This window comes from Sphaerodactylus townsendi, linkage group LG16, assembly GCF_021028975.2.
Source record: "Sphaerodactylus townsendi isolate TG3544 linkage group LG16, MPM_Stown_v2.3, whole genome shotgun sequence".
Taxonomy (NCBI): Eukaryota; Metazoa; Chordata; class Lepidosauria; order Squamata; family Sphaerodactylidae; genus Sphaerodactylus; species Sphaerodactylus townsendi.
In genome coordinates this window covers 23,954,583-23,981,554 of record NC_059440.1, presented here as the reverse complement: position 1 = coordinate 23,981,554, position 26,972 = coordinate 23,954,583, and the positions used below count along the sequence as shown (strand labels likewise).

The 26,972-nt window shown below is 48.0% G+C and overlaps 1 protein-coding gene across 6 annotated transcripts in view; it reads left to right on the top strand.

The window, feature by feature from the left end:
- Window positions 1-26,972, top strand: part of EPHB2 (EPH receptor B2) — a 93,844-nt gene that overhangs the window by 52,016 nt on the left and 14,856 nt on the right. For 2 of the 6 annotated variants that reach the window (XM_048518964.1, XM_048518962.1), the window contains exons 4-9: window positions 9,946-10,101; window positions 11,200-11,535; window positions 21,569-21,693; window positions 24,347-24,509; window positions 25,881-25,989; window positions 26,492-26,556. In XM_048518964.1, coding sequence (XP_048374921.1) covers window positions 9,946-10,101; window positions 11,200-11,535; window positions 21,569-21,693; window positions 24,347-24,509; window positions 25,881-25,989; window positions 26,492-26,556 — 954 coding nt within the window. Of the gene's footprint in view, window positions 1-9,945; window positions 10,102-11,199; window positions 11,536-21,568; window positions 21,694-24,346; window positions 24,510-25,880; window positions 25,990-26,449; window positions 26,557-26,972 lie in introns of all 6 variants that reach the window. The other 4 variants (XM_048518961.1, XM_048518960.1, XM_048518959.1 and 1 more) reach the window with 2 other exon arrangements.

Below are 26,972 nucleotides of genomic sequence, written 5' to 3'. Positions count from 1 at the left end.
AGCTGGTGTTTTCAAGCAAGCCTACTCTATCCTCTCTGTTTTATAAAGTCTCCAGATAAGATTATCTTTGTTTTAGCACCAGTTAAAAGAAGACGGATTTATGGGATTATGGGTGCGCTGTGAGGTTCTCACTCTCTGTCTCATTGGCCTCCCTAATAGGGCCCAGGGAAAAGGAGCTTTTAACAAACAGTTTACACAAAGCCTAACAAAAAAATCTCAGGAGATGTGAGAACTCCCTCTGGAGAACAGCTGGCCAGAAGTTGCGGGCTTTCTCTCAAATCGGTCCAGGAAGTTGGTTAGGACTCCCCTTCGGAAGGCGTTTTAGAGATGGGGGGGTAGGGGGGAATAACAAAAGGTCCTCTGAAGTTGAGTCGTGCTGAGTTGTGGGGGAACCCTCCTCCTGCTTCAGACGTGAGACATAAATATTTCAAAGGAGCGGAGCTGTTCCTCTTGAGTTTGCGGCGGGATCTTGTCTAGCCTCCAGGGCGGCTGTTGGCAAAAACTCAGGCCGCACACTTTCTTGGAAGGCAATTCCCTGGAAGTAAATGCTCCTGATTTCCAGGACTGGGTGGTACTTATGCTGTAGAATAATATGACAACTGGCTGTCCAAGCCCCTGAGTAATATGGGATATGTAGCTCAGGCTCTAAGACTGCGTGGATGTGGAGACACATAACGGCCCGTTGGTCACAGGGCAAGTGCCAAAGCCGCAGGCAGACGTTGGCCTGACGGATCCGCGGTGATGCTGCCCTTCTGGAATCCCTAACCACAGATGAGGGAAGGTTTTCAGAAAGGACGGGGAGGAGCCCTGCTTGCAAGTTAATGATCAGAGTTTAAAAATTGATTGTTTTCCTCCCCCTCCCCTCCCACTTTTATGGAGCTTTTAGCTGCCTTTGCCCTCTTAATTTTGGCTTTCCGGGTGCCGCTGCAGCCAAGAATGTGCTTATCGCAAGGGCAATTTTCAAAACTCTTCTGCTGTTTACTCCCATCTGAATCTCTCCCTGGATTTTGGAGTTCCCACGGGCCCAGTTAGACGAGACAAGTCGGATGAGCATCTGGGAGTCTCGAGTTTGAATTCTCACTTGTGCTGTGGAAGCTCACTAGGTGGGGTTGAGCCAATCACGCACTCTCAGCCTAACCTATTTGACAGAGTTATTGTGAGGATAAAATAGAGAGGAGGAAACTGTGGGGCTTTCCCCACTTACCATTTGCTGCGCGCTACTCCGGGAAAGTAGCGCAGGGTCCAGCGGCATTCCCCACTTGCAAGGGCGGCAACCACGCAGCCGCCCCGACGCTGCCGCTCTCCCGCCCCTTCAAGTCTTGTAGCGTCATTTTTTGGCTGAAGAAGCTGGCACCTTCACAATACGAGCTGCCCTTGGCAGAAATCACTTTCGATGCGGGGGGGCGTGCTGGGAAATGTAGCGGCGTAAAGCCAAATGGTAGAGGTGGGGAAAGCCCCTGTGAGTGTTTTTGGGTCCCCATTAACCGATTTCCAGTGTTTGATTTGTAGTCACAATGAACTCTGATTTGACATGGGGTGGTAGCGTGGGGGTCTTATTCTCCACCATTATCCCACCACCTTGGTACCATTTCCTTGACGGTCCCATATAGAGCTGTAATTATCTCCACTGAACAAAGAAGAGAAGGAAGAAGAGTTTGGATTTATACCCCACTTTTCTTAACCATAAGGAATCTCAAAGTGGCTTACAAACCCCTTCCTCTTCTCACAACGGACACCTTGTGAGGTAAGTGGGGAAGAGAGAGTTCTGAGAGAACCAGGACTAGCCCAAGATCACCCAACAGGCTTCATGTGGAAGAGCAGGGAAACAAATCCAGTTCATCAGAGTCCACCACTCATATGGAGGAATGGAGAATCAAACCCGGTTCTCTAGTTTAGAGTCCTCCGCTCTTAACCACTACATCAGTTGCTTTTATTTTTGTGTGTCATCCCAACATGGCAAATAGCAGCTCTAGAGGGGCATGTGCAGGGTTAAGTGACTTGGGGAAGGAAGAGAACTCAACTGTCCCTGTATATTGGCTCCATTCACCATTTGGACTTTTCACAGTTGTTGTTTTCATTTTAAAAATATTGGATCCAATTCCAGCAACCTCCCAGAACCTAGCCCAGTGGTGGCCAACCTTTTCGAGACCGAGTTCCCAAATTGCAACCCCAAACCCACTTGTTTATCGCAAAGTGCCAACATGGCAATTTAACCTGAATACTGAGGTTTAAGTTTAGAAAAAACGGTTGGCTCTGAGGCGTGTGTTACTCAGGAGTAAGCTTGGTGGTAGTCAGTGGCTTTGCTTTGAAGCAACCGTGCAACTCTTCCAACGGGTGAATCACGACCCTAGGAGGGTTTGCTCAGAAGCAAGCTCCATTGCCAGCAACTGAGCTTACTCCCAGGTAAAGGATCGCACTTTAGTTCTTCACATGAAAATCAGTGGGGTTTAACAGCACTTAACAGGGTTAACTACACTCCTTCCCCAAAACTAGGTCTTAGGTTTAATGCTAATAATCGAGCCCAAAACTAGGTCTTAGGTTTAATGCTAATAATCGAGCCCATGTGGGGGGAGGGCGACTCTGTTTGCCCGTGCCAACAGAGAGGGCTCTGAGTGCCACCTCTGGCACCCGTGCCATAGGTTCGCCACCACTGACCTAGCCCTTCAGCCCCAAATTTAACAGCCTTGTTTCCAACACTGTTGCATCGGTATTAATCACTCTTCTGTCTGTGACTTTTCTGCTCTGTTTCAACTTCTGCTCATATGCAGCCTGCTATGTTTTTCAGTGAGCAGCATGCTCTATTTTTAATTTGTAAGCTGTTGTTTCATACCGTCACACATTTGCGCAGATTAAATCCCAATCTAGGAAATGAACCTGATACGAACGAATCTGATGTTTGTGAACCTCGTGCCGTGGTTTAATTCATATATGCACACATGCAATTTGGTGAAATCACAGCGTTACAAAGAATCTCGAGGTGACTGAGCCATCATGTTGAGATTCCTCTTTGCATGTACACGTATGCAGTGGAGCATATCAGGAATCTGCATGAGAATTGCATCAAACTGCAAATAACACTGGGACCCAAATTACTTTTTGACACCATCCAAGTTAAACCAGAAGGCAATTAAGGGTGGAAGGTGGAGCAAATCAGCTCTGGGGAACAAAACCAGAACAGAGTGGGGATTTTTTTCATTTTGATATTCTCCTTGGAATAAAAACTAAAATGTTTATTTCTATATTGTATTCTGCCTTGTGTGTCCCTTAGGGCAGAATGTTATGCTAGCAATATTAGCAAACCAACCAACATTCTCCGTTTGCCTAATTATGCATTAATGCATTTAATGAATGCATTTTATTCATTAAACCAACGATTCCCAACCGGGGTTCCACGGTACCCTGGGGTGCCATGAGCACACCCCAGGGGTACTGCGACAACGCTACCTGACTCCCTCTCTTTGCAGTGTCTCCCACTGGCACCAGCAAAGACATGGAGCTGGCCCAGGGGCCAGGGCCTGCCACAAGGTTCACCAGATAAGCCTCTGTCACTCAAGTGAAGGAGTGGGGAATCAAACCCGGTTCTTCAGATTAGAGCCCACCTGCTCTTAACCACTATACCACAGTGGTAGGAAAAAGAAGGCAGAGAGTGTGCAGGAACCCAAGAGAGGGTCTCATATCTGTAGACTGATTGGAGCAGCAGTGGCGTAGGAGGTTAAGAGATCATGTATCTAATCTGGAGGAACCGGGTTTGATTCCCAGCTCTGCCGCCTGAGCTGTGGAGGCTTATCTGGGGAATTCAGATTAGCCTGTGCACTCCCACACACGCCAGCTGGGTGACCTTGGGATAGTCACAGCTCTTCTGAGCTCTCTCAGTCCCACCCACCTCACAGGGTGTTTGTTGTGAGGGGGGAAGGGCAAGGAGATTGTAAGCCCCTTTGAGTCTCCTGCAGGAGAGAAAGGGGGGATATAAATCCAAACTCCTCCTCCTCCTCCTCCTCCTCCTCCTCCTCCTCTTCTTCTTCTTCTTCTTCTTCTTCTTCATCTTAACTGAATGTTTGTCTCATATTTGCCACGGCTCTCAGTTTATGTGCAGTTTGCCCCTTATGACTCACTGAAGGGGCAAACTGCCCTACAGAGAGCCCCCTCCCCATGCAATTTTTTTTCTAGCTTCGTCTGATATGCAAACAGCTGGAATATAGAGATCTCGTCAATGTTATCCATGCCTTGTTGACTGTTTCCAGGCTAGGCTATCACAATGCTGATGGGGCTGAAAGACTAGATTCGAATGCTGTCATCTGGCTCTCGAACAACAGAAGTTGGCCAGATCGTATGCTGCTTCTCTGACTGCATTGCTATCCAATATGTTACTAGGCCAATTCAATATGCTGACATTTGGGGTGTTTTTATTCCTTTTCCCCAGCTTAAAAGTTGACTCCCAAAGCTCCAAAACCACAGGCATCCCAAAGCAGTTCACAGGAACTGATAAAACTGGCATTAAAAATTAAGTATGAAATTTTTGCTTGGATGGGGACTCTTAGGGCACTTTCGCACATGCAGAACAATGCACTCTCAATCCACTTTCAATGCACTTTGCAGCTGGATTTTACTGTGCAAAACAGCAAAATCCACTTGTAAACAATTGTGAAAGCAGATTGAAAGTGCATTATTCCACATGTACGATAGTGCCCTTAGTTAAGCTGGATTCAGGCACAATGGAAGAGTGATTGGCTGCATCTTGGTTTCTTTCTGATAGCCAAGTCAGTGGAATCTGGGGATTCAATTACAAAAATTAGGTAGCTTCTTTCTCTCATTTAGGTTATAAAACCCTGATCAGTCTGGGTCTGTAGTATCTCAAGGAGCATCTTCTCCTGTTTTGACTACTGTGTATGTGTGGGTGGTAGGTGCAGCCAACAACATGACCAGAGTGTTCCCTGCATTAATACACCCAATATTCTTTATTTGGGAGCAGCAGGAAAAGGACAAGAAAGACCCCAGATGTAGACGTGTAATTTTATCATGATGGTTATACTCTGTCTCAGCAATGGTTATGCTCTGTCTCAGCAAAAGATATTAGTACGGTCAGTTGAGGTGCAGCGGTTGAGAAAATTGTGTGCTTCTGCATTAGAATATAGTCCCAAATTCATTTTTACGTGCTGCCTTTGTAAAAATGTTATTTTGTGCATTATTGAACTTGGCACATTAATACAGCAGTAGTTATAGTTCATCAAATGACTGTCAAACAGAGCTAGGTAGGCACTAGGACCCAGGACCTAGGTAGGCACTTGGACCCTGGCGTGTTGAGTTCTGTGGTGGAGAAATATACAGCCTACTAACATATTTTTTTCTGAGACAAGCTATAGCCCTTGTGATAGCGTCTGCAGTAGCTGCATTCCTTGGGCGTGGTTTGGCAGTGGAAGAGTTAACATCGGGGACTCCTGAAGTCCCCCCCCCTTCTTCGCACATTTATATTTTTGTCATTAGTTTCGGTTCCCTGCTTCTCCATGGCCAGTTTTACAGATTTGCTTGTAATGTGTACACGGTTGTACGGTTTTAATATACAATTTGTATATACCAAGGATGTCATTTCTATGTATGAGTCCGCTTGATTGACACACAGCTAACTGTGAAAGCCGCATACGCTCTATAGAGAAGAAATTGCGCAAGGGAACAGGAAATGATTAAAAAATTTACAGGCACAGGGTTGATTTGTGCCGGGGGTGGGGGGTGGGGGGGAGGGTTGAAAGAGCAATGATGAGCAGTTCAAAATCTGATCTACTTGACCCATTAGCTCTTGGCTGAGGGACAGAGAAGATACAGGGCCAGGATAGTTGAACTGCAAAGTAATCAGACTGACTCTTTTGCCATCCCAGCTCCACTCCTGCAATTACTGGAAACCTTCAAGGAAAAAACTATGCCCTCCTTGAGAAAACTTTGACCTGGGAGAACCATAGGGCATTCCCTACCTCAGCTCCACAGGGATTTGTTTGGCTCAGCTAAGGCAAAGCAAGAGAGAGACGGGGCATATTCCTGCAAGATAAGCCCCTGTGTGCGCAACCCAACTGCAAAGAGAAGAAGAAAAGTTTGGATTAATACTTCCCCCTTTCTCTCCTGTAAGGAGACTCAAAGGGGCGTACAAACTCCTTTCCCTTCCTCTCCCCTCAACAGACACCTTGTGAGGTAGGTGGGACTGAGAGAGCTCTGAAGAACTGTGAGTGGCCCAAGGTCACCCAGCAGGAATGTAGGAGCGCAGAAACACATCTGGATCACCAGATAAGCCTCAGGTGGCTTATCTGTGGGGAATCAAACCCAGTTCTCCAGATTAGACTCCACCTGCTTTTAACCACTACACCACTCTGGCTTTTCAACAATGCAAACATTGTCCAATTGCATGGAAGGTGGAGAAATCTGTCCTGGTCAGCTACCATATTTATTCAAAAGGAAGAATAATCCATTAAAAATATTATACGCAAAAAAGATTATTGGGCCTAACTTTAACTTGTGCACAAATGTAAGATGAATGGCTCCTTTTGGGGGGATAGTGTACCTGGGGGAAAAAATACCTAGCTCTGCCTTTGAGCAAATACTGAATATGACTGTTCTCCCCTGAGTGCATAGCATCTTGATGGCTGCATCAGCATCCCAGTATCTCTGATTCACTTTACCTTGCCAGCTTCATGGGAAGAGGATATGAATGCACGGAGGAGCACCTTGAAATGTTTGCCAGCCACACAGGAATACAGTGTTCCTCAGGGACAGCAAACAAAATTCTCTCTCAAGCGTGCTGTAGCTTTGACAGTTTTGTCAAGCCGCTTGATCAATCCCGGAAGACAGTCGCGGCAGCATATTTCCAAGCGAAGCCGACCGGACGCCGTGCCTGCTTTTGCCCAACTGAAGGTCCGATGGGCGACTGAGCGCTTAGCCTAAGAAAAGATGTCTCCCTCCCCAGTTCTGAATTGAGAAACCCCAAGATCAAGGCAGAAAGCAAAATTATGCAGATAAAAACCTTTCCCCATCTGTTTTCCTTTGGGATGTTGATTTATTGCAATCCCAAATTTGGCTGCTTATTTCCCCCCCATCTCTCTCTCGAATGCTTTGGTGAGGACGAAAGAAGAGAAGAGAGAGGAGAGAGAAGAGAGAGGGGGAGAGAGAGAGAAGAGAGAGAGAGAAGAGAGAGGGGGGAGAGAGAGAAGAGAGAGAGCGGGAGAATGAATCGAAGAGCTGGTGTTTGGAGAGAGATTTATTTTGTTTAGCTATTTATACGCCACTTTTCTCCACGTTGGGGTCGAGATCATTCTTACTTCCTCCATCTTATCCTCACAACAACCTGTGAGGTAGGCTAGGCTGAGTGTGTAACTATTATACCGAGGGATGTACTAGTACCACTCTATTCTGTATTGGTCAGACCTCACCTGGAATACTTTGTCAAGTTCTATCCGGATCTCCAGCTCTATCACCTGCCCCTCAGTCAAGCAAATAAGGGCATGATCTCTTTGCTCCAAGGACTGCTGACCTACAGGTGGGGGATCTGGATCTCTTGCGGAATTTCCATTGATCACAAGACGACAGAGACTAGTTCATTCAAAGACAATGGCTGCTCGGGGGGGGGGGGGGGTGATGGCATTATACCCCACTGAGACCCCTTTACTTTATAAACTCTTCCTTCCCCGGGCCCTATCCCCAAATCTCCACGAATTTTCCAACCCAGAATTGCCAACCCTACCCCCCATCCTCAGGCCCCTTCCGCACATGCAGAATAATGCTGGGCGTTTTCTCACTTACCTTCTGCCCCGCGCTACTGTAGCCAAGTAGCACAGGGTCCCCCGGCACTCCCCACTACAGGGACGGCGACAACGCAGCCGCCCCGCCGCTGCCGCTGTTGCGCCCCCTCAGCGCACGTCATTCCTGGCGCTCTTCAAAACGGCGCCTTTTGATGACCCCACGCAGAGCACGGGGTCGTGGGGAAGCCCAGGCGCGCGCCAGAAATGACGCACGCTGAGAGTAGCGCGCGGCATAGGGGGCTATGAGTAAGTGGGGAAACGCTGGCTCTTTCAGTTCACCTTCAATTCACTTTGCAGCTGGATTTTACTGTGCGGAAGAGCAAAACCCACTTGCAAACAATTGTAAAAATGAATTGAAAGTGCATTATTCTGCATGTGCGTAAGGGGCCTCAGAGACACTTTTTCCATGGCCAAGTTGGGCTGCCTTCCCCTCTCCATGCAATAACTAATTCTATTTAAGTATTTGTCGAGATGTTTATGCCCTCTCTTTCCTTGTGGCTCAAGGCCTTTTACAGATCCTGGCTTAAAATGTATAAAAGGTCAGTGAAACCAAAATAAACCCCACCCCCTGAAAGGAAAGACCCCGACCTGTACCTCGTCAACAGCCTTAGAAAATAACAATGTCCTAAGATGGGGGATCATGACAGACCCAGCACAGAGTTTGGTCGATACCAAGTCATACTGGTTGTTCTCGGAAGATCCCAGTTATCATATGGGGACCTATGGGATCCTTCAGATATGAGGGTTCCAACCCACAACTTGTATTGAAGTCAAAAACAAACTGGCAGTGGGTGTGGGGGAAAGCACTATCAAGTCACAGCCAACTTATGGTGACCCTGTAGGATTTTGAAGGCAAGAGGCACAAAGAGGTGGTTTGCCGCTGCCTTCCTCTTTGTAGCAACCCTGGACTTCCTTGGTGGTCTCCCATCCAAGTGCTAACCAGGGCTGGCCCTGCTTAGCTTCTGAAATCTGACAAGATCGGGCTAGACTAGCCCATCCAGGTCCAGGCGGCAGCCAATGTCGCCCAGTCCCTGACAGTAATCCAACTGGACAAGATCCAGAGCAGGTGAAAAGCAAAATCCCTCGAAATACAGTGGGAAAGGCTTGAGGGGAGCGTAAAAGCCGGCATTGCAGCTGCTGCAGGGGGACAAAGCCCCAGGTCCTTGGCTAGGGGGAGGGCGTCCTTTCTATCGAATCACGCTAGGGTCTGTGCGTGTGTGGGGTTGAGAATCCCATTTTGGCCTCGCAGCTGCTCTGGCTGAAAGGAGACGGCTGCCCATCTTCGGCCCCTGCGGTCTGGCATGCTTGAAGGGTCGGGATTGTGAAGGGGTTAAGAGATGTAAAAACCAGTAAGGCGATAGCTTTTACTGGCAGGGCCTGGGTTGTCGAGGGAGCAAGAGGGTCTTCGTGTTACACAGGAGAAACTCTGCCCCGCACCCGCACGACGCAAAGACTGGAGCTGCACCAGGGCACTCCTTCGGAGGGGGTGTATGCAGACGCAAGGACCCGGCAGGAGCAGGGAGCTCTGTGGGATTCTGGTTTGGAAATGTGGGAACTGGCAAGAGCCCAGGGGAGGGTTTTTATAACCGTTGCCCCCCTCAGACGGTGGACTTCCTTCCCTCAAGAGCTGAAAACAGCTGGCTTCCCGGATGGGTCTTCAAGCTGCATGAAGTCATGGCACTGTGGGGTAGAAACTGAAGTGGGGATGTAGAGATGGATGTTTTTGGATTGTTTTAAAGCATGTTTTGTTGTATTTCTTAAGTATGCTGTAAACAGCCTCATGGACTTCTTTCTTTGTTTTTTTAAGTGAAAGATGGTCTGTAAATAAAACAAGCTGGGAAATGGATATTGTGGCATTTTCTGAATGTATGCATGGTCCAAACGTAGAATTGCCAACTCCAGGTTGGGGAATATCTGGAGACTTTGGGGGTGAAGCCTGAAGGAGGTGGGATTTGAAGAGAAGAGGGACTTCATTGGAGTGTAATTCTTTGAGTCCACCTTCCAAAGCCGCCATTTTCTCCAGGGGAACTGATCTCTGTCGCCTGGAGATCAGTTGTGATAGAGGAAGATCTCCAGCTGCCACCTGGAGGTTGGCAACAGTAGCCCCACACCTCCCTAGCTTTCACTTTTTGACAGGCTGTTCCTCTATCTGCTTCTCTCATTCCAGGCTGTCCCTCCGGAACCTTCAAAGCCATCCAGGGGGATGAAGGGTGTGTTCACTGCCCCATCAACAGCCGGACCACATCAGAAGGTGCCACCAGCTGCGTCTGCCGCAACAGCTATTATCGGGCCGATTCTGACCCACTGGACATGCCATGCACCAGTATGTTGCCCCTGAAAGGGAGGGAGGGAGACTGGGGTGAGGGTTAGGGTTAACAGGTATATTTTTATATAAATATATATAATCCTGTAAGCAGAATAACAAGCAGAATGTAGCTTGCATGCCAATTTAAATTAGAACAGTTATCTTGGCAAAGATCATCCTTTTTACCAGAAATCATAAACAAAAGAACTTTACTTATACTGAGAGGAAAGTGTATATATAAACATAGTAACACTTATATCATGATACAGTTACAGTTCATCCTTTGGTTACAGTTTGGTTACCAATAACCAGCATAGTTTACAGTATTAAACTTTCAGTCAGAGGCTTTTACATAGCTTTTGTTAACAGAACACGGAACAACATCTTTCCACAATCAGAGAGCTACAACCTCCAACTGCCACTTTTAGAATGCAAGGCGGTGAAATGCAACAAGGCTGTCAAATCCAACATAGGGTCATTGTCTCATGTGGGGGTGAAGTCCAACAGTGTTTCAACCAGAGAATCGTTTTAAAGGGGGGTTCATTTAAAAAGTTTTGAGGCTGAAAATAAAACGTTTTGGGGGTAAAAACAATGCAGAATTCCATGGAGGAAATGTTATTTCCTGCCTCAAAAGTTTTAAAAGGTTTGTGCGAAAAGGGTCAAACTTTTGTTGGAATAAATCAGAATAGTGATCATCCCCACCCACTGGGGAGAGCCACACGGGCATTGGTAGCTCTGTCAAACTATCACAGGTAATAATCATTGTGAGTCAATACATTTGTTATTAATTGGTGCCCCACTAAAGCATTTTAAGGCTGCTGCCCTCTCCACATCATGTGGGGAAGCATGTCTTTTTGCACATCACTGATCATTTTCCCTAGGCAAACCCAAGTCATGGAAGAGAGGGGATCAGGTCTGTCTTGCTCGGTGTGAAAATTTAGGGACAGGTGGTGCTGCATATAGTCTTGTATCGAGGTTCACGTCTCCTGGCTGGAGACATGAGGGTGAGGAGGATTGTTTACTGGATATTCTAGACCTACCTGCACTGTCCAGGGAAAAGGAGCTTCTCTGCTATTGTGCCACTTCGCTTCCCAGTTCTCTCTATCCTTCCTCCAGCCATCCCATCAGCCCCACAGGGGGTCATCTCAAGTGTGAACGAGACCTCTCTGATGCTGGAATGGAATCCGCCCCGGGACTCAGGAGGCCGAGAGGATTTGGTCTACAACATCATCTGCAAGAGCTGTGGCTCGGGCCGAGGGGCCTGCACCCGCTGTGGGGACAACGTGCAGTTCACGCCACGTCAGCTGGGCCTAACCGAGCCCCGCGTTTACATCAGCGACCTGCTGGCCCACACCCAGTACACCTTTGAGATCCAGGCTGTGAATGGTGTCACCGACCAGAGCCCCTTTTCACCACAGTTTGCTTCAGTCAACATCACTACAAACCAAGCTGGTAAGGATCGGTGCCCCCACCCCAATCTCTAATGATCTCCCAGGCATTGGTTCATTTGTAAACCCCAAGTACCCTTTTGGTATCTTCTGGGGTCTTCTTCCTTCTTCCCTTTACAACATTATCATTGTTGTTGTTGTTGTAGCAATAATTTGGGATCCGTGTTGGGTAGTTTATGGATTTTCCATCAATGGAAGCAGAAGTGTAATTTCCCCCAATACCTCCTTTCTGCCTCCCAATTTGAGCTTCATGCCATTGCTGGGGATCCCGTGTTTTCTTGGAGCAACTTATTGGAGGGGGGGAGGGGTCCACGGGCTTGCAGAAGGAGACCAGGCAGGAACACTCTGTTCAGCTGATGGGAGTACCTTCTATTAGCAGAAAATTGAGTCTGGATCCAACCCAATGTGCTCATGTGGCACATCTGGATACATTTTAGAAATCTGGAGAGAGCTGTCAAAATATATAGATCGTACTACAAGTAAATACATTTGTGTACTTTCAGAGAAGACTGTTGCTCAAAAAGCCAGATTGTTTGGACTGTTCATGCTAAGAAGGAGAAATCTGGCAGGTAACATGAGGACTCAGATCTTGAGCTTTTTTATTTTGTTTTGTTTTCCTTGAAATGTGTGTTTCTGTGAAGGCTGCAGCGTTGCTCCCAGGAATTGAGTGTTTCAAACAAGGTCTGCTATCCTTGGAAATCCAAATAGCATGTTCTTTGCAAGACTGCAAAGCTAATAAGCACCTGGCTGGGAATTATTTGGTACTGAGTAGATGGATCCCTCCTTTTCCCCCCTCCCCCTAGCATTCTTGAGAGCCTTAGGGAAATGCAAAAACTCCAGGGTCCCTTATTTGTTTATTTGGAATATTTATAATCCATACTCTCTTGGCAATCTTGTGAGATTTGAGGAGCCCTTGTTCATTTATTTGGAATATTCCCAGTCTGTACTCTCTTATACATTTATTTAGAATATTAATGTATTTGTTTATTTGGAACATTCATAGTCTGTACTGTCTATTCATGGGTTCTCAAGGTGGCTAGGAAACAGGCCCACATCAGAATAACAATGTTTAAAAATTAAATTTTTTCCCAAACATGAAAAAATAACTCACAACAGAAAGAGGGAAAGAGAGAGAGAGAGGAACCCAGCAATAACTGTGTCCTGTCACCCAATCAGCCAAACTTGAAATTCCCTTGATATAAAAACGGCATCAAATATGTACAAATCATTTCACAGTGTAAACACTATAAAAGAATCAAGCTTAATGGAGCACAGGACCAATATAAAGGGGTAGGAACGTCCTTTTATCTTCCTCGTACCTTGCTATCCACTCTGCTTTGGAAAATCAATAATTCTCTCCACCTGTTGTGTTGTTTTTTTAAAAAAATATTTCCAACATCCCTGTGAAGGGGTTAGAAGGAGAAAGAATGATTGGCCCAAAAGTCTTCCTGGCTGAGCAGAAACTTGAACCCAGTTCAGTATACAGAGTTTCCAAGTACTGCCATGGGCTCTTGAGCAAATATTCCCTTTGGGATTGGTGCAACTTCACCCATTTTCCATGCGAAGCTCCTGCGAAAACAAACAACGTGAAATTGCCGGCAGCTGTTTGTGCCTCAGTTCCCTCATTCTCTGCCTCGTGCTTGCATCCCACTCTTTCTCCAAGGAGCTCAGACCAGATGATCCCTGCTCTCCCCTCCGTTTTATCCCCACAGTAACCCTGCGAGGTAGGCTAGACTGTGAGCTGCTGGCATGAGGTAACCCTGGCTCAAGGCTGCCAGCCTCCACCAGAACCTGCAGATCTCCCAGAAATACTACCAATCTCCAGTTTCCTGGCAAAAATGGCTGCTTCGGAGGGTGTTATATGGCATTATATCCTACTGAGTTTCTGCCTCTCCCCAACCTTGCCCTTTCCCAAACTGCACCCCCAAATCTCAAGGGATCCCCCAGACCCAAGCTGGCAACCTACCCTTGCCCCTCCCTTTCCCTCAACAAAGGGGCCAGTGAGCCTACAGCCACACACCCACTCCGAATGCTTTTTGCCCGCAACACTTCTTCCACTGCCGTGTTCATCTGATCATAGCTTAACGCCCCACCCTTTACCACATCCTTTCTGGATCCTGCTCTCCCTTCCTCTGTGTGCTCAGGAGGCCTGGTGCGACCCAGTTTCCATGGAAGGGGGGACGTGTTCCTGCCGCTACCTCGGCCCCCCTGGTGAGCCGGCTTAGCAGCCAGAGTGTCTTGCATGCTTGGATCTCACCCCTTGTAATTAAGCAAGGAGCCTGCTACTTTATTGCAACAGCTGCGAACATTCCCACCTTTGCTGCGAAGGAGAGGGGGACTGTGGGGGGAGGACCCGTCCCCTGCTCAGCCCGCGCCTCCCTGCGTGCTTGTGCCAGGCCCTGCCTTATTATCTGTCAAGCTCAAGCTCCCAGCCTGTGTGATGCCTTCCTTAATGTATCTATTCATTAGCGCTAAAGAGTCACTGTCTGTTGGCTAATTCACCCGTAATTAGAGGCAGGATTCTTTCGCAGGCTCTCAGTGCAGGCTGGCGGGCTCGATGTTTCTCATTAGCAGCTAGAAACAGAAGCTGAGACAAAGATCCAGCGCAGGGCTGGGAAAAGCAGAGCTGCCAAGAAGTGAGGAAGGAGGGAGTTGCAGGGAGGTACGGAGCAGCTCCAGGCTGGCTTCCGAAAAGGTGGGAGCTCTCTGGATGAGCTGGAGTCAGCCGACCTCTTTTGGCCTAAGCTACCTCGCAGGGGTGTTGTTGGGCAGATAAAATGGAGGAGGGCGGATCCAAGGAAGAAAAAGAGTTGGGTTTATACCCCACTATTCTCTATCGCAAGGAGTCTCTCAAAGCGGCTTACAACTCCTTCCCTCCCTCTCCCCACAACAGACACCTTGTTAGGTAGGTGGGGCTGAGAGAGTTCCGAGAGAACCGTGACTGGGCCAAGGTAACCCAGCAGGCTTCGTGTGGAGGAGAAGGGAAACAAACCCAGTTCACCAGATAAGAGTCCACCGCTCGTGTGGAAAAGCTACACCGTGCTGGCTTCACGCTGGAAACCACTTTGAGTCCCCATTGGAGAGAAAGGTGGGGTTATAAATGAAGCCAATAAAAAATAACATTGAAGTATTAATTACTTTATCACAACATTTGTATCCCATCTTTCCTGCTGGTTCAAGGTGGCCGACAATAAGAGTAAAAAGCATTTTCAGTTAAAACCAACAATTGCAAACCCCACATCTTTCCTCTTAAAAGGTGCCTGCCATTTTTCCTGTTTCCACCCCCTGAAAAGATGCCTGCCAGTCAAACCCCCTCAAAAGCCCTGGCAAACAGGCAGGCCTTGCAGTGCCTCCTGAGAATCTCCAAGGAGGGGACGCCTCTCACCTTTTCAGGGAGCCTTTTCTGCAGAGCAGGGGCCATGACTGAAAAGGCTCTGACTAAGGCGAATGCCAGGCGGGCTATCCTAAGTGGTGGGATAGACACCAAATGGCTACCTGACAAGCCTAGTTGGCTCACATGGAAGGAGACCCCTTTTTCCAAATAAGCTCTGATATAAGAACATAAGAACTAGCCTGCTGGATCAGACCAGAGTCCATCTAGTCCAGCATTCTGCTACTCGCAGTGGCCCACAGGTGCCTTTGGGAGCTCACATGCAGGATGTGAAAGCAATGGCCTTCTGCTGCTGCTGCTCCTGAGCACCTGGTCTGCTAAGGCATTTGCAATCTGAGATCAAGGAGGATCAAGATTGGTAGCCATAGATTGACTTCTCCTCCATAAATCTGTCCAAGCCCTTTTTAAAGCTATCCAGATTAGTGGTCATCACCACCTCCTGTGGCAGCATATTCCAAACACCAATCACACGTTGCGTGAAGAAGTGTTTCCTTTTATTAGTCCTAATTCTTCCCCCCAGCATTTTCAATGAATGCCCCCTGGTTCTAGTATTGTGAGAAAGAGAGAACAATATATGGTTGGGGTTCTGCATCAAATTGCACTTGTCTCTCTTTGGGACTGCTTATTAGATTGTTTTCCAACTGTCGGATTTCCAGTGAGTTGTCCCACAAACTTAGCCTGTTTGTTTCCCTCCCAAACAATTACATACAGTGCTCTCGTAATGCATTCAAAAATGAAATTGACCCGTGGTTTGGGTCGGACGCTTAATCAACACATTTTGCAAAGGGAAAGTGTTCCTCGAATTAGTTTTGCATTGGAGTTTCAGATCCAAGACCAGGAATGTGAACTGGAAGTCTCAGAGGTGTGGATCGACTCATTTGCAGGAAGAGAGGAAATGAAGACGTATCCCCCCTCCCCTTCTCTTCTGCATTTGAACAGAGCGTCTTTGGAACAATTCCTTTGAGTAGCAAGGAATGGAGTTGCCAATGGAACTGAGTTTTAAGGATTTGATTATCCCTATTTTATATGTTGCTATAAGAAAACAATGGAGGGTGCAACAGCCAGCCGGTGAACTCTGCAGGAGGCTGAGCATCAGCAATCTTTATAGAACCAATAGCAGAACCATAGAGTGACTCACAGATAATCAACAGCATTCCAGGAGCAGGTTTTTTTTTTTAAAAAAAATTATATGCAGGAGTCTCTCCTTGTTTCCAAATTCAGTTAACTGGGATGGTCTTCCTTCCTTCCTTCCTTCCTTCCTTCCTTCCTTCCTTCCTTCCTTCCTTCCTTCCTTCCTTCCTTCCTTCCTTCCTTCCTTCCTTCCTTCCTTCCTTCCTTCCTTCCTTCCTTCCTTCCTTCCTCCCTCCCTCCCTCCCTCCCTCCCTCCCTCCCTCCCTCCCTCTTTCTTTCTTTCTTTCTTTCTTTCTTTCTTTCTTTCTTTCTTTCTTTCTTTCTTTCTTTCTTTCTTTCTTTCTTTCTTTCTTTCTTTCTTTCTTTCTTTCTTTCTTTCTTTCTTTCTTTCTTTCTTTCTGAGTTAACAACAATGCATCGGAAATTTAAGACAAGCCTGGAGCCAGTGGTGTTGCATGGTTCACTTTGCTCCGCTTGCCCCTGGCTCCCAGCAGCCCACCTGGCCAACAGCCCACCAGCAAGTTTCCCCAATAAATTTCCTAATGACTTTTCCAGTCCGTCCCTGTTGAGTAATGGACAGATTCTCCCCATGCAAAGGCAATGAGGATAATACCCCCCCCCACCCCCCAAAAGGAGTCTTGTCAGAGACAGGCACCACCATGAAGGAAATCCTTCAGGCTTTTGGTAGGAGCTCAGCTGTGATTCAGACACTCTTGGGCATTGGTCAATATCATATTAAAAGAATCTGCCTGTCATTATACACAAAATTTTATCAGTGAACATGCTAGTGATGGTGCACTGAGTGGAGAGACGTGCAAGTGAACTCATGGAACAGGACGATTCAGGAATACTGAGCAAATACGTGAGCAAAGGACTCTCATTGGGTGAATTGGGTTTGTTTCCCCGCTCATACACATGAAGCCTGCTGGGTGACCTTGGGTTAGTCACATTTCTCTCCGAACTCTCTTAACCCCACCTATCTCACAAGTGTCTGTTGTGGGGAGAGGAAGGGAAAGAAGTTTGTAAGCCGCTTTGAGACTCCTTTCGATTGAGAAAGGTGGGATATAAATCCCTACTCCTCTTCGCTACACATGTGAGACTTTCCCCGCATTTTCTCTGCATATGTGATGGTCTTTTAAATCATCAGAATCTTGTCCTGTGGAACCCAGATGTCAGAAATAAACAAGTGGTTAGTAGTTAAGCAAGCCCCACCAATAATCGTTTCTTAAAACCCTCGCTTGTTTTCGTTAGAACAGCTTGCCCTCTTCCCTCCAGCGAAAGCTCTCCTCCTGTGGGGTGCTTGCTGAATTTCCAAAAGCATGCCACTTGCAATGCTAAATGGAGCTTGCGTGCATCCATCAACTTGCCCCGACCTTTCTCATCTCTTCCCCCACCCACCCCCCAGACGTTTCTGACCCTGACCTCAGAGCACAGCCGTGTCTGCCGGACGGTAATTGAAAATGCCAGAAATCCCTGTTGACCTGTTGTAGCCCAGTAGAAACCGGACTCCCAGGGAAGAGCATTAGGGAGGTTTGGAAGAGAGTTGGGATCGCTCCCCCGCCCCCAAGCCCCCAGCTGCTCTTTCCTTGTTGCTCCGGCTCATTCCTTAATGCTCCTGGGGGGATCCATTCACTGGGCTTTGCGGCTGCCCCTGCGACTCGACAGGAGTTGTGGGGATTAATATGATCAGAGATGGATTGGGCTGCCGGTAACCCAACTCCGGCGGCTGAGCCAGAGCAGCCAAGGAGCCGTTTGAATACTCCAGGATGGGGTTGGAGGGGCAGCAGGGGGCTTCTGTGGTGGGGGAGAGCATGAGATTCACTCTGCAGACCTGGCAGCTGACAGGAGGGCGGGAAGTGACCCAGTGGTAAAAGGGCTCAGTGCTGGTGGGGGTGGCTGGTTTGAAAGGGAAACCAGAGAAGGGCCACGGTTTCACGGCTGGCATGTGGTCTGGGGCCTTGGATGGCATGGCAGTTGGCTACCCCCCTCCCCAACCCACCCACCCACCCACCACGAGGCAAGCGGCTTGAAGGGACGGACTGGCAGTGTCGTGGCTAGAGGCAGGGAAGTATCATAGACAGTCCCTCAGGAACCAATAGGCAGTCTGAACACAGTTATTCAGCTAGTGCAGTTATTTAATGAGTACACAAGGCTAGAGACAGAGGCCTGCAAATTGAACCACAACATTGCTGCTACAAGATAGCTCAGCTGCAACCTCTCTTTTATAGCCAGCCTCCCATTCCCTAGAGCAATAACCTCTTGCAGCTGGGATACTGTAGTCTGGCTCCTGTAAGGACTTCGCATCCAAGTCAGCTCGCCCCACGACTGCTAACCTGCTACTGCGTCTCCTCTGCTGTAACCTAGCAAGCAGTCTCCTCCTGTGTGGCTCCTTGGGCTCTGGAGACGCGCGCGCGTGTGTGTGTGTGTGTGGAGAGAGAGAGAGAGAGAGAGAGAGAGAGAGAGAGAGAGAGAGAGAGAGAGAGAGACGGGACGGGACGGGACGGGACTGGCAGAGTCCCTTCTGGCTCATTGTGAAGAGGTTGAAGAGCCTCAGAGCTAGACGCCAGCTGGGGAATCTCAGAGTTTTGACCTGGCTGTGGATCCCAGTCTGTATAGTCTGCTGGAGGACCTGGTCCTACAGGGACTAGTGACTGGTCAGGCTCGGCATTTCATCTGGATCTTCCTCCCATAGGTCCCCTACTAGACCAGGCTGAGCCACAACAGGAAGGGAATTTATTGGGGGGTTCTACCCCTGCCAGCATCCTCTGCTGTCTTGTTTTCTTACTCCTGCCAATCTGTGCGGTCCTGGATCTGTCCACACACGTTGCTGACTGTTGCTCCATCACTGGGTGAAAGGATGCGCTTGCAGCCAGATTGCTTGGTCCACACAGGAAAATCTGGTCATGGATTATTGATGTAGCCCAACTGGCTTGCCTGGTCCACTAGAGGAAATGCAGTTGTGAGTCACTGCCACAACACAACTGCCTTGTCCATATAGGAAAATCTGACTGTAGATTATTGCTGCAGCACAACTGCATTGTCCTGTTCACTTGGGGAAATGCAGTTGTGGGTTGTTGCTGCCACACAACTGGATTGCCTTGTCTGCACAGGAAAATCTGGTCAAGGATTATTGCTTTAGCATAGTTGGATTGCCTCGACTGCTCAGGAAAATCCAGCTGTGGGCTCTTGCCGCAACCCAACTGGATTGCCTTGTCTGCACATGAAAATCCAGCTGTGGATTGTTGCATGGGTCTTTGGCACTTTGGGGGGTCAGGAAGGAATTTTCCTCCAGGCCACATTGGCTAGGGATCCTGGACATTTTTTGCCTTCCCCTGCGCATAGAGCAGGAGTCATTGGGGGAGTGGGGATGGGAAGGTAGTTGTGAATTATCTGCATGCCACAGGGGGCTGGACTAAATGACCCTTGATGTCCCCTCCAACTGTATATTTCCATGTCGGAAGCAACACTGCATTTCTCAGGCTCGAGGAATTCTGCCCATGAAGCATGTGTTTTATGGCTCTGTGCTCCTGGGGGAGATCTCCCTCCCCCCCCAAAATAAGAAGAATTTCAGGGGCATTTCAGGCTGACACTGACAGGGTATCAACAATGCCTTTTCCTTCACAGAACACGGCTCCAGATCCAACCCACACCTTCTTCTAGACACTCAGCCCTATTAATCGTACGCCTCCCTCCTTTCGCCCCCTCACCCCAAGGGAGCCACAAAGCCCCTGCAGAAGAAGCCTTTTGTTCTTTCATTTGCCTGACACAAATTCTCCATCGTCTGACGGATCCCCACTGAGCCGTGTCAATTTTATCATAATGAATTGCCCTGAGCATTAGGCGGCCGTTTCCACAATTACCGTTCGTTTCCGAGATACCCGACACCTCTCTGACCTGGATTGCTGGTTGTACTGAGCTTCCCCTTGCTGGTGGGCAGGGAGGCAGCGGAGGGCCGGGGTGGAGGCCTCTCCAGCCAGGAAGGGCAGGAGTCCAGCAGGGTCAGGAGAGCCGACGTGGCAGGAAGGCAAGTCAAGTGCCTGTGATAGATGGTCTTCTCTAGCGAGAACACCGCAGCATTCACTGGATGGAAATGATTTCCTGATTTGACCATCATTGTGAAGAGTTTAGCAAGACTGAGCCGGGCTTGTCTGTGCTGTGGAGAGTGCTGGGCAATTCCGCCTTCCAGGAGCCAGTGTGGTGTAGTGGTTAAGAGCAGGTGGATTCTAATCTGGAGAACCAGGTTTGATGCCCCACTCCTCCACCTGAATGGCAGGGGCTTATCTGTTGAACCAGATGTGTTTTTGCACTCCTACATTCCTGCTGGGTGACTTTGGGCTAGCCACAGTTCTCTTAGAACTCTCTCAGCCCCACCTACCTCACAAGGTGTCTGTTGTAGGGAGAGGAAGGGAAAGGAGCTTGTAAGCCACCTTAAGTCTCCTTACAAGAGAGAAAGGTGGGATGTAAATCCAAACCCTCCTCCTCCTCTTCCTCATCTTCTTCTTCATTCTGGGGGCAAAGCATAGGTGACTGGGAAAAGCAATGGCAAACCACCCCATAAACAAATCTGCCTAGTAAATGTCATGATGCAACTTCACCCCATGGGTCAATAATAACTTAATGCTTGTACAGGGGACTGCCTTTATTTATTGATTTATTTTATTTGTGAGACTTACTATACTGCCCTCCCCCGAAGGGCTCTGGGCAGTGTACAACAGCTCAAATAACATTAAAACAGACAATCACAATATAATAATTAAAACCAGAAATAATTGAACACAACAACAATAACAAATAACCCAACAGCTCCATTTTACAGGCCCTGCGGAACTGTCCAAGGTCCTGCAGGGCCCTGATGGCCGAAGGAAGAGTGTTCCACCAGGCAGGGGCCAAGATGGTGAAGGCCCTGGCCCCGGTGGAGGCCAGTCATATCATTGAGGGGCCGAGGACCACCAATAAGTTTGCCTCTGCAGATCGCAGAGGCCAAGTAGGGACATAGGGGGAGAGATGGTCCCTATTTACCTATTAACCATCATAGCTAATAGCTATAGAGAAACCCCTTCCTCTGTAAGTTGGTCTGGTGCCCTTTAAGCTAGCAACCATAACCACATCTTGAGGCCTCAAGTTCCCTAAGATAACACATGCATTGCATGAAGGACTTCCTTTCTGTCTGTTTTTGATACCTAATGGCTCCCTCCAGGATCTGGTGTTATAGAATAAGATCAAAGGGAGGTAAATTTTACACGGTAACTCCCTGCCCCTGAAACAACACAGACACAGCTTTAACTGTCACTGTAGGACCCGCACGAGTCCTCAGTTGCAAGCCATATATGGTTTGTTTGGCGGTGCACTTGCGACGTGTTGACAACCTTGAAATGCTTTGCCCATGTTGGGGGAGAGCGGAGGAGCAATTTCAAGGATTTCCCAAGAGCCTGGCTCAAACATCTCTATCTCTGGTGGGAATTCATAGGCCGGAGAGTCATTGATGGTTCTTGACACTTTCCTTTGCCTCTCGCAGCCCCTTCAGCTGTTTCCATCATGCACCAGGTGAGCAGGACCGTGGATAGCATCACCCTCTCGTGGTCGCAGCCAGACCAGCCCAATGGAGTCATCCTGGACTATGAGCTTCAGTACTATGAGAAGGTACCAGATTGGGAGGGGTAATCTTGTCCGTCCTCTGTGGTAGCAGTGATATGCACATGCGCAATGACTAAACACTACAAAAAAAGAAAGCTTGCAGATTATTTTTGAGCAATGTCTCTCCCTCCGTGGCACAAAAGCACATGTGTGCATCAGTACAACACCACACAAAAAGAATGCCTATGCGATGGTATGCACAGGTGCACCAAAATTGCTTTTCCTTCTTTTTTTCCCTTTCCTTTCTCCACCCTCCCTTCTTTTCCCTTCCTTTTTTTGCAGTCTTTTAGCAGTTTTATGTCCGCACATGTGGGACATAAACATGAGCAAACTCATAGTAGACAGAAGAATTGAACACTGCTGTAAATAGCATGCTTCAAATCCAGAGTTCATGTCAGAAATTCTCCTGTTTAAACTTGAATTTTTTTGAGGGAAACAGGGTGCGACAGTCCATTAAGCAATAAATGAAAAAGATGGGAGAAAAGGTTCTTCATTACCCAACAGCACTAAGGCTCCTTCCGCACATGCAGAATAATACACTTTCAATCCACTTTCACAACTGTTTGCAAGTGGATTTTGCTATTCTGCACAGCTGCAAAGTGCATAGAAAGTAGATTGAAAGTGCATCATTCTGCATGTGCGGAAGGGGCCTGAGTCCCGATCACTGCAAAGTACAGCTTCTTGTAGGGAAATCTGGCACTGGTTTTCTAGTGTTACGGTCCCAGCAGGCAGTGTTTTTGCCTGGCTCCCCCTAGAGGTCATTCATCTGTTCTCTGCCTTGTAATGCCCAATTCCTGTCTTGGGCATGACCAGAGAAGGCAGCTGGTTGAGTAGCCATGAATCTCCATTTTCGGGAGCACACTAAGATACAGAAGCCTTCTTCAGGAAAGTTGTGGCTGACTTTGAATGCATGAACACATGAAGCTGCCATAGAATGGATCCGAACTTTGGTCCACCAAGGTCTACTCAGACTGGCAATGGCTCTCCAGGGTTTCACTTCACCTTTTGCCAGATCTTTTAACTGGAGATGCCGGGGATTGAACTTGGGACCTTCTGAATGCCAAGCAGATGCTCTGCCACTGAGCCAAGACCCCATTTTGTGTGCCAAAAGCAAAGAATCCAGTGTCAAAGGCTTTCACAGGCAGATTCAACTGGTTGTTGTGGGTTTTCCAAGCTGTGTGGCCGTGGCCAAATAGATCTTGTTCCTAACGTTTCACCTGCATCTGTGACTGGCATCTTATACATCTTACACTACACACTTCTCTCTGTGATAAACTTCTGAAGATGCCAGCCACAGGTGCAGGCGAAACGTTAGGAACAAGATCTACCAGACCACAGCCACACAGCCTGAAAAACCCACAACAATTAAAGAATCCAGGTCAATGGGAGTTCAGGAGGCAGGCAGAAATTCAAAGAGTGTGAGGAAGGGTCTCTCTAGCATGCAGAGTTGGAGAAATTGAGTAAATTCAGGAATCGGGAGGGGAAGGGCAGTGTATGACGGAGGGGTGTGCAAAGCTAATTAAAACACAATGATTAAATGAAACCACAGCAACCACCACCAAATGACTGAGGAAAGGGCAAATCCTCCCTTCCCTCCCAGTGACCTATTTTTGCTTCCCAATAGGAGAGTGGAAGCGCGGGCGTGGGGGGGGGCGGTGTGTGTGTGCACCATATTCAAGCCAATAAATGGGTTCTGACCTATATCACATAAAGTGAAGCCCTTTTCCCACTCAGCTATGCTCCCCCCCCCTGAAAAATTGGGAGTGGTAAGTTGAGAGCCCGTGCCTGGAAAGGGGAACATAGCTGCTCAGGCAGGTCAGGAGTGGCATGCCACAGAGCCTGGTAAATGTACATGTGGCACCACTGGGCAGCAGCTACCATCCCCCGCCCCCAATCTTGTTTAGCCCTTTACTAATGCAGACTAGGCTAGCCTATCTTTTCAGATCTTAGGTACTAAGCAGGGAAATCAGCCCTGGTTAGTATTTGGATGGGAGACCCTCAAGGAGGTGTAGGACCGCTACGCAGAGGCAAGCAATGGCAAACTACTTCTGCTTGTCTCTTGCTTAGAAAACCCTACAGATTCTGCTTGCCAGCACTTTCAAATCACCAGTCCACGAGAGGATCTGTCTTCTTATCCCATGAGTGCAAAATTTCCTCATGAGCTTTTGATGAGGAACCATGTCAAAAGCTTCTTTGTAAATCCCAAGTATCTAAGGTCTGGCTGTTGCGGGGCGGTTTTAGGCTGTGTGGCTGTGGTCGAGTGGTTTTAGCTCCTAATATTTCGCACACATTTGTGACTGGCTTTTGAAAAATCATATCACCTGTGACCTGATCCTTTTCACTAGAGACACACAGGATTGAACATGGACTTTCTGTCAAACAGATGTTCTACAACTGAGTCACACCCCCATGGTCAATGGAAACCTTCTTCCCTCCCAAAATGGTAGTATTCACGAATCAGGCTATGACGCCCTCTGAATTGTTTGTAAGAATGGAGTGAACAAACCATGATGATTCCAAACCAAACAATTTTTTTAAAACCAACCTTTTTAAGGTGGCTGCAAAAACCTTTTTCGCGTCTTTGAAGGCTTGCTCGTGTCTTTGAAGGCTTGGTGACCGTCTGCCCTCAGGAGTAAACCAGTGTTTGTTTCTGTGGCAGGATTTGAGCGAGTTCAACGCCACCGCGGTTAAGAGCCCCACCAACACTGTCACAGTGCAGAACCTCAAAGCTGGCACCATTTACGTCTTCCAGGTGCGGGCACGCACGGTGGCAGGCTACGGGCGCTACAGCGGCAAAATGTACTTCCAGACTATGACGGAAGGTGAGAACCGGGCGCGTGGCCCAGGCCAGAATAATGCTGTTTCCGCACAAGTCACCTAAAACATTTTAAAACATTTTAGATTCCCCCCCCCCCCCAAATAACATTATTTTTGTATTGTCGAAGGCTTTTATGGCTGGAATCACTAGAGTGTTGTGGGTTTTCTGAGTTATATGGCTGTGTTCCAGTAGCATTTTCTCCTGATGTTTTACCTGCATCTGTGGCTGGCATCTTCAGAGGGTCATGATTTCTGTTCACCCTCTCCCCCTTGAAACGATTCCTGGTTGCCTTTTTCTGTTCTTCCCGTTTTTCCCCCAGTGGCTTGACAAATCAGTGTTCCTGTGTTTCATAGTCTCCTGCTGTGATTCCCTGAGTTTTCTGTAGTCAATGCTGTGAAGGTTAAGCCCCGTGAATCACAAAAACACTCTAAAATGCTCCAAAAACAGGGCAAGGGGCTTCCACAGGGAAGGAGTAAACTCACAAAGTGCTCCCAATGAAGAAGGGCAAGGAAGGCAGAGCGGCATCTTCAAGGACAAATGAAGCCTTTGCTAAAAGGTTACAGCCACAGAATTGTTTTAAAAAGGGGTTCACTTAAAACATTTTGAGGGTGCAAATAAAACGTTTGGAGTCAAAACAATGCGGAACTCCTCAGAGGATGCATTTTATTTCCTGCCTCAAAACATTTTAAGTGTCTGCAGAAAAGGCCTGAGACATGCTGGAACCCTAAACTGCGTTTAGTTTGAGAGGCCCCATAACTTCACACCTCCCAAAATTGATGATGTAGTTATTTTTTAATAATAATAATAATAATAATAATAATAATAATAATAATAATAATAATAATAATAATAATAATAATAATAATAGTGGCAAATTGTGCGATTATGGCAAAAAAGAACAACAGTAATCCCACTAGTAGTCGGTGCTCTAGGAGGAATCCCAAAAAATCTTGAAAAACATCTGGAAAGCCTAAACTTGGACAGAACATCAGTCCACATGCTGCAGAAAGCAGCACTTCTAGGAATTGCACATATTCTACGCAAATACCTCTAATATCCTAGGTCCTTGGGAAGGACTCGATATTCAGAGATGAATTCCAGACACTTGTGCTGTGTTGTTATGTATATAATCATCATCATCATCATCATCATCATCATCATCATCATCATCATCATCATCATCATCATCATCATCATCATCATCATCATCTAGAGGGGCCTTACAATCCCCAAATGAATGCGGACTTAGCTTTTGCATAAAATTGGCTCTGTGGATAGCTTCCCTGGGACAAGAGAGCCTGGGAGTTGCCCCGGGCCAGTGAGCTCATACACCATTGAGCTTTAACACCCTCGTTCTTATTTTTTTTCCCCTCAGCTGAATATCAAACCAGTATCCAGGAGAAGCTGCCCCTTATCATCGGCTCCTCTGCCGCAGGGCTGGTTTTCCTCATCGCCCTGGTCGTCATCGTCTTGGTGTGCAACAGGTAGGAAAACTGGGAGGGGTGACACAGAGATGTGGCGGGGGGGGGACTCAAGGCCAGATTAGACCCCATAAGAGAGGCTGAGCAGTCGCTGCTGTCTGGCCCTTGTTGTGACATCAGAATGTTGGGACCAAGAATGAAAACAACACCACGGAGGGAAGAGGCCGTGGTGGAGAGTGTTTCTTTTGTTGATTTCTGCAGATTGCAAAATGGAGAAGATAATTGGGGAGGGAAGGAGACACAGGATATATCTCAGCAGGGTCATGCATGTGGGCGCTAATGCCTGTCTCGCTGCGGCTGCATGTTTTGCCAGCGGGGCTGCGCATGAGGTGCCAACCCAGTTTTATGTGGAAGAGGAGGGCTTGGGGAGGGGGAGGCTGTCAGGAAGGGGAGGGAAGGAACGACGCTCTTTCTCTGGGCTGAGAGTTGAAGCCCAGCCTTGCCCCCTCCCCTGCTCTGCCAGTCCACCTGCCTCCCGCTCAGCACGGTGCTCTCCTTCCAGAAGACGAGGATTTGAGCGCGCCGATTCCGAGTACACAGACAAGCTGCAGCACTACACCAGCGGACACAGTACGTACTCTTTGACCAACAGAGGGGAAGGGGGATGTGCCTTGGTTTTCTTACGCAGCGCGGTGTAGTGGTTTGGAGCAGCAGACTCTCATCTGGCGAACCAGGTTTGATTCCCCGCTCCTCTCCTCCACATGAGCGGTGGACTCGAATCTGGAAAACTGGGTTTGACTCCCCACTCTTCCGCTTGAGCAGCAGACTCTAATAGGGGGAACCGGGTTTGATTCCCCACTCCGCCACATGAAGCCTGCTAAGTGACCTTGGGCTAGTCACAGTTCTCTCAGAGCTCTCTCAGCCCTGCCTGCCTCACAAGGTATTTGTGGTGGAGAGAGGAAGAGAAGGAGTTTGTAAGCCGCTTAGAGACTCCTTACGGCAGAGAAAATGGGATATAAAAATCAACTTTTTCTTGGGAATTGCTG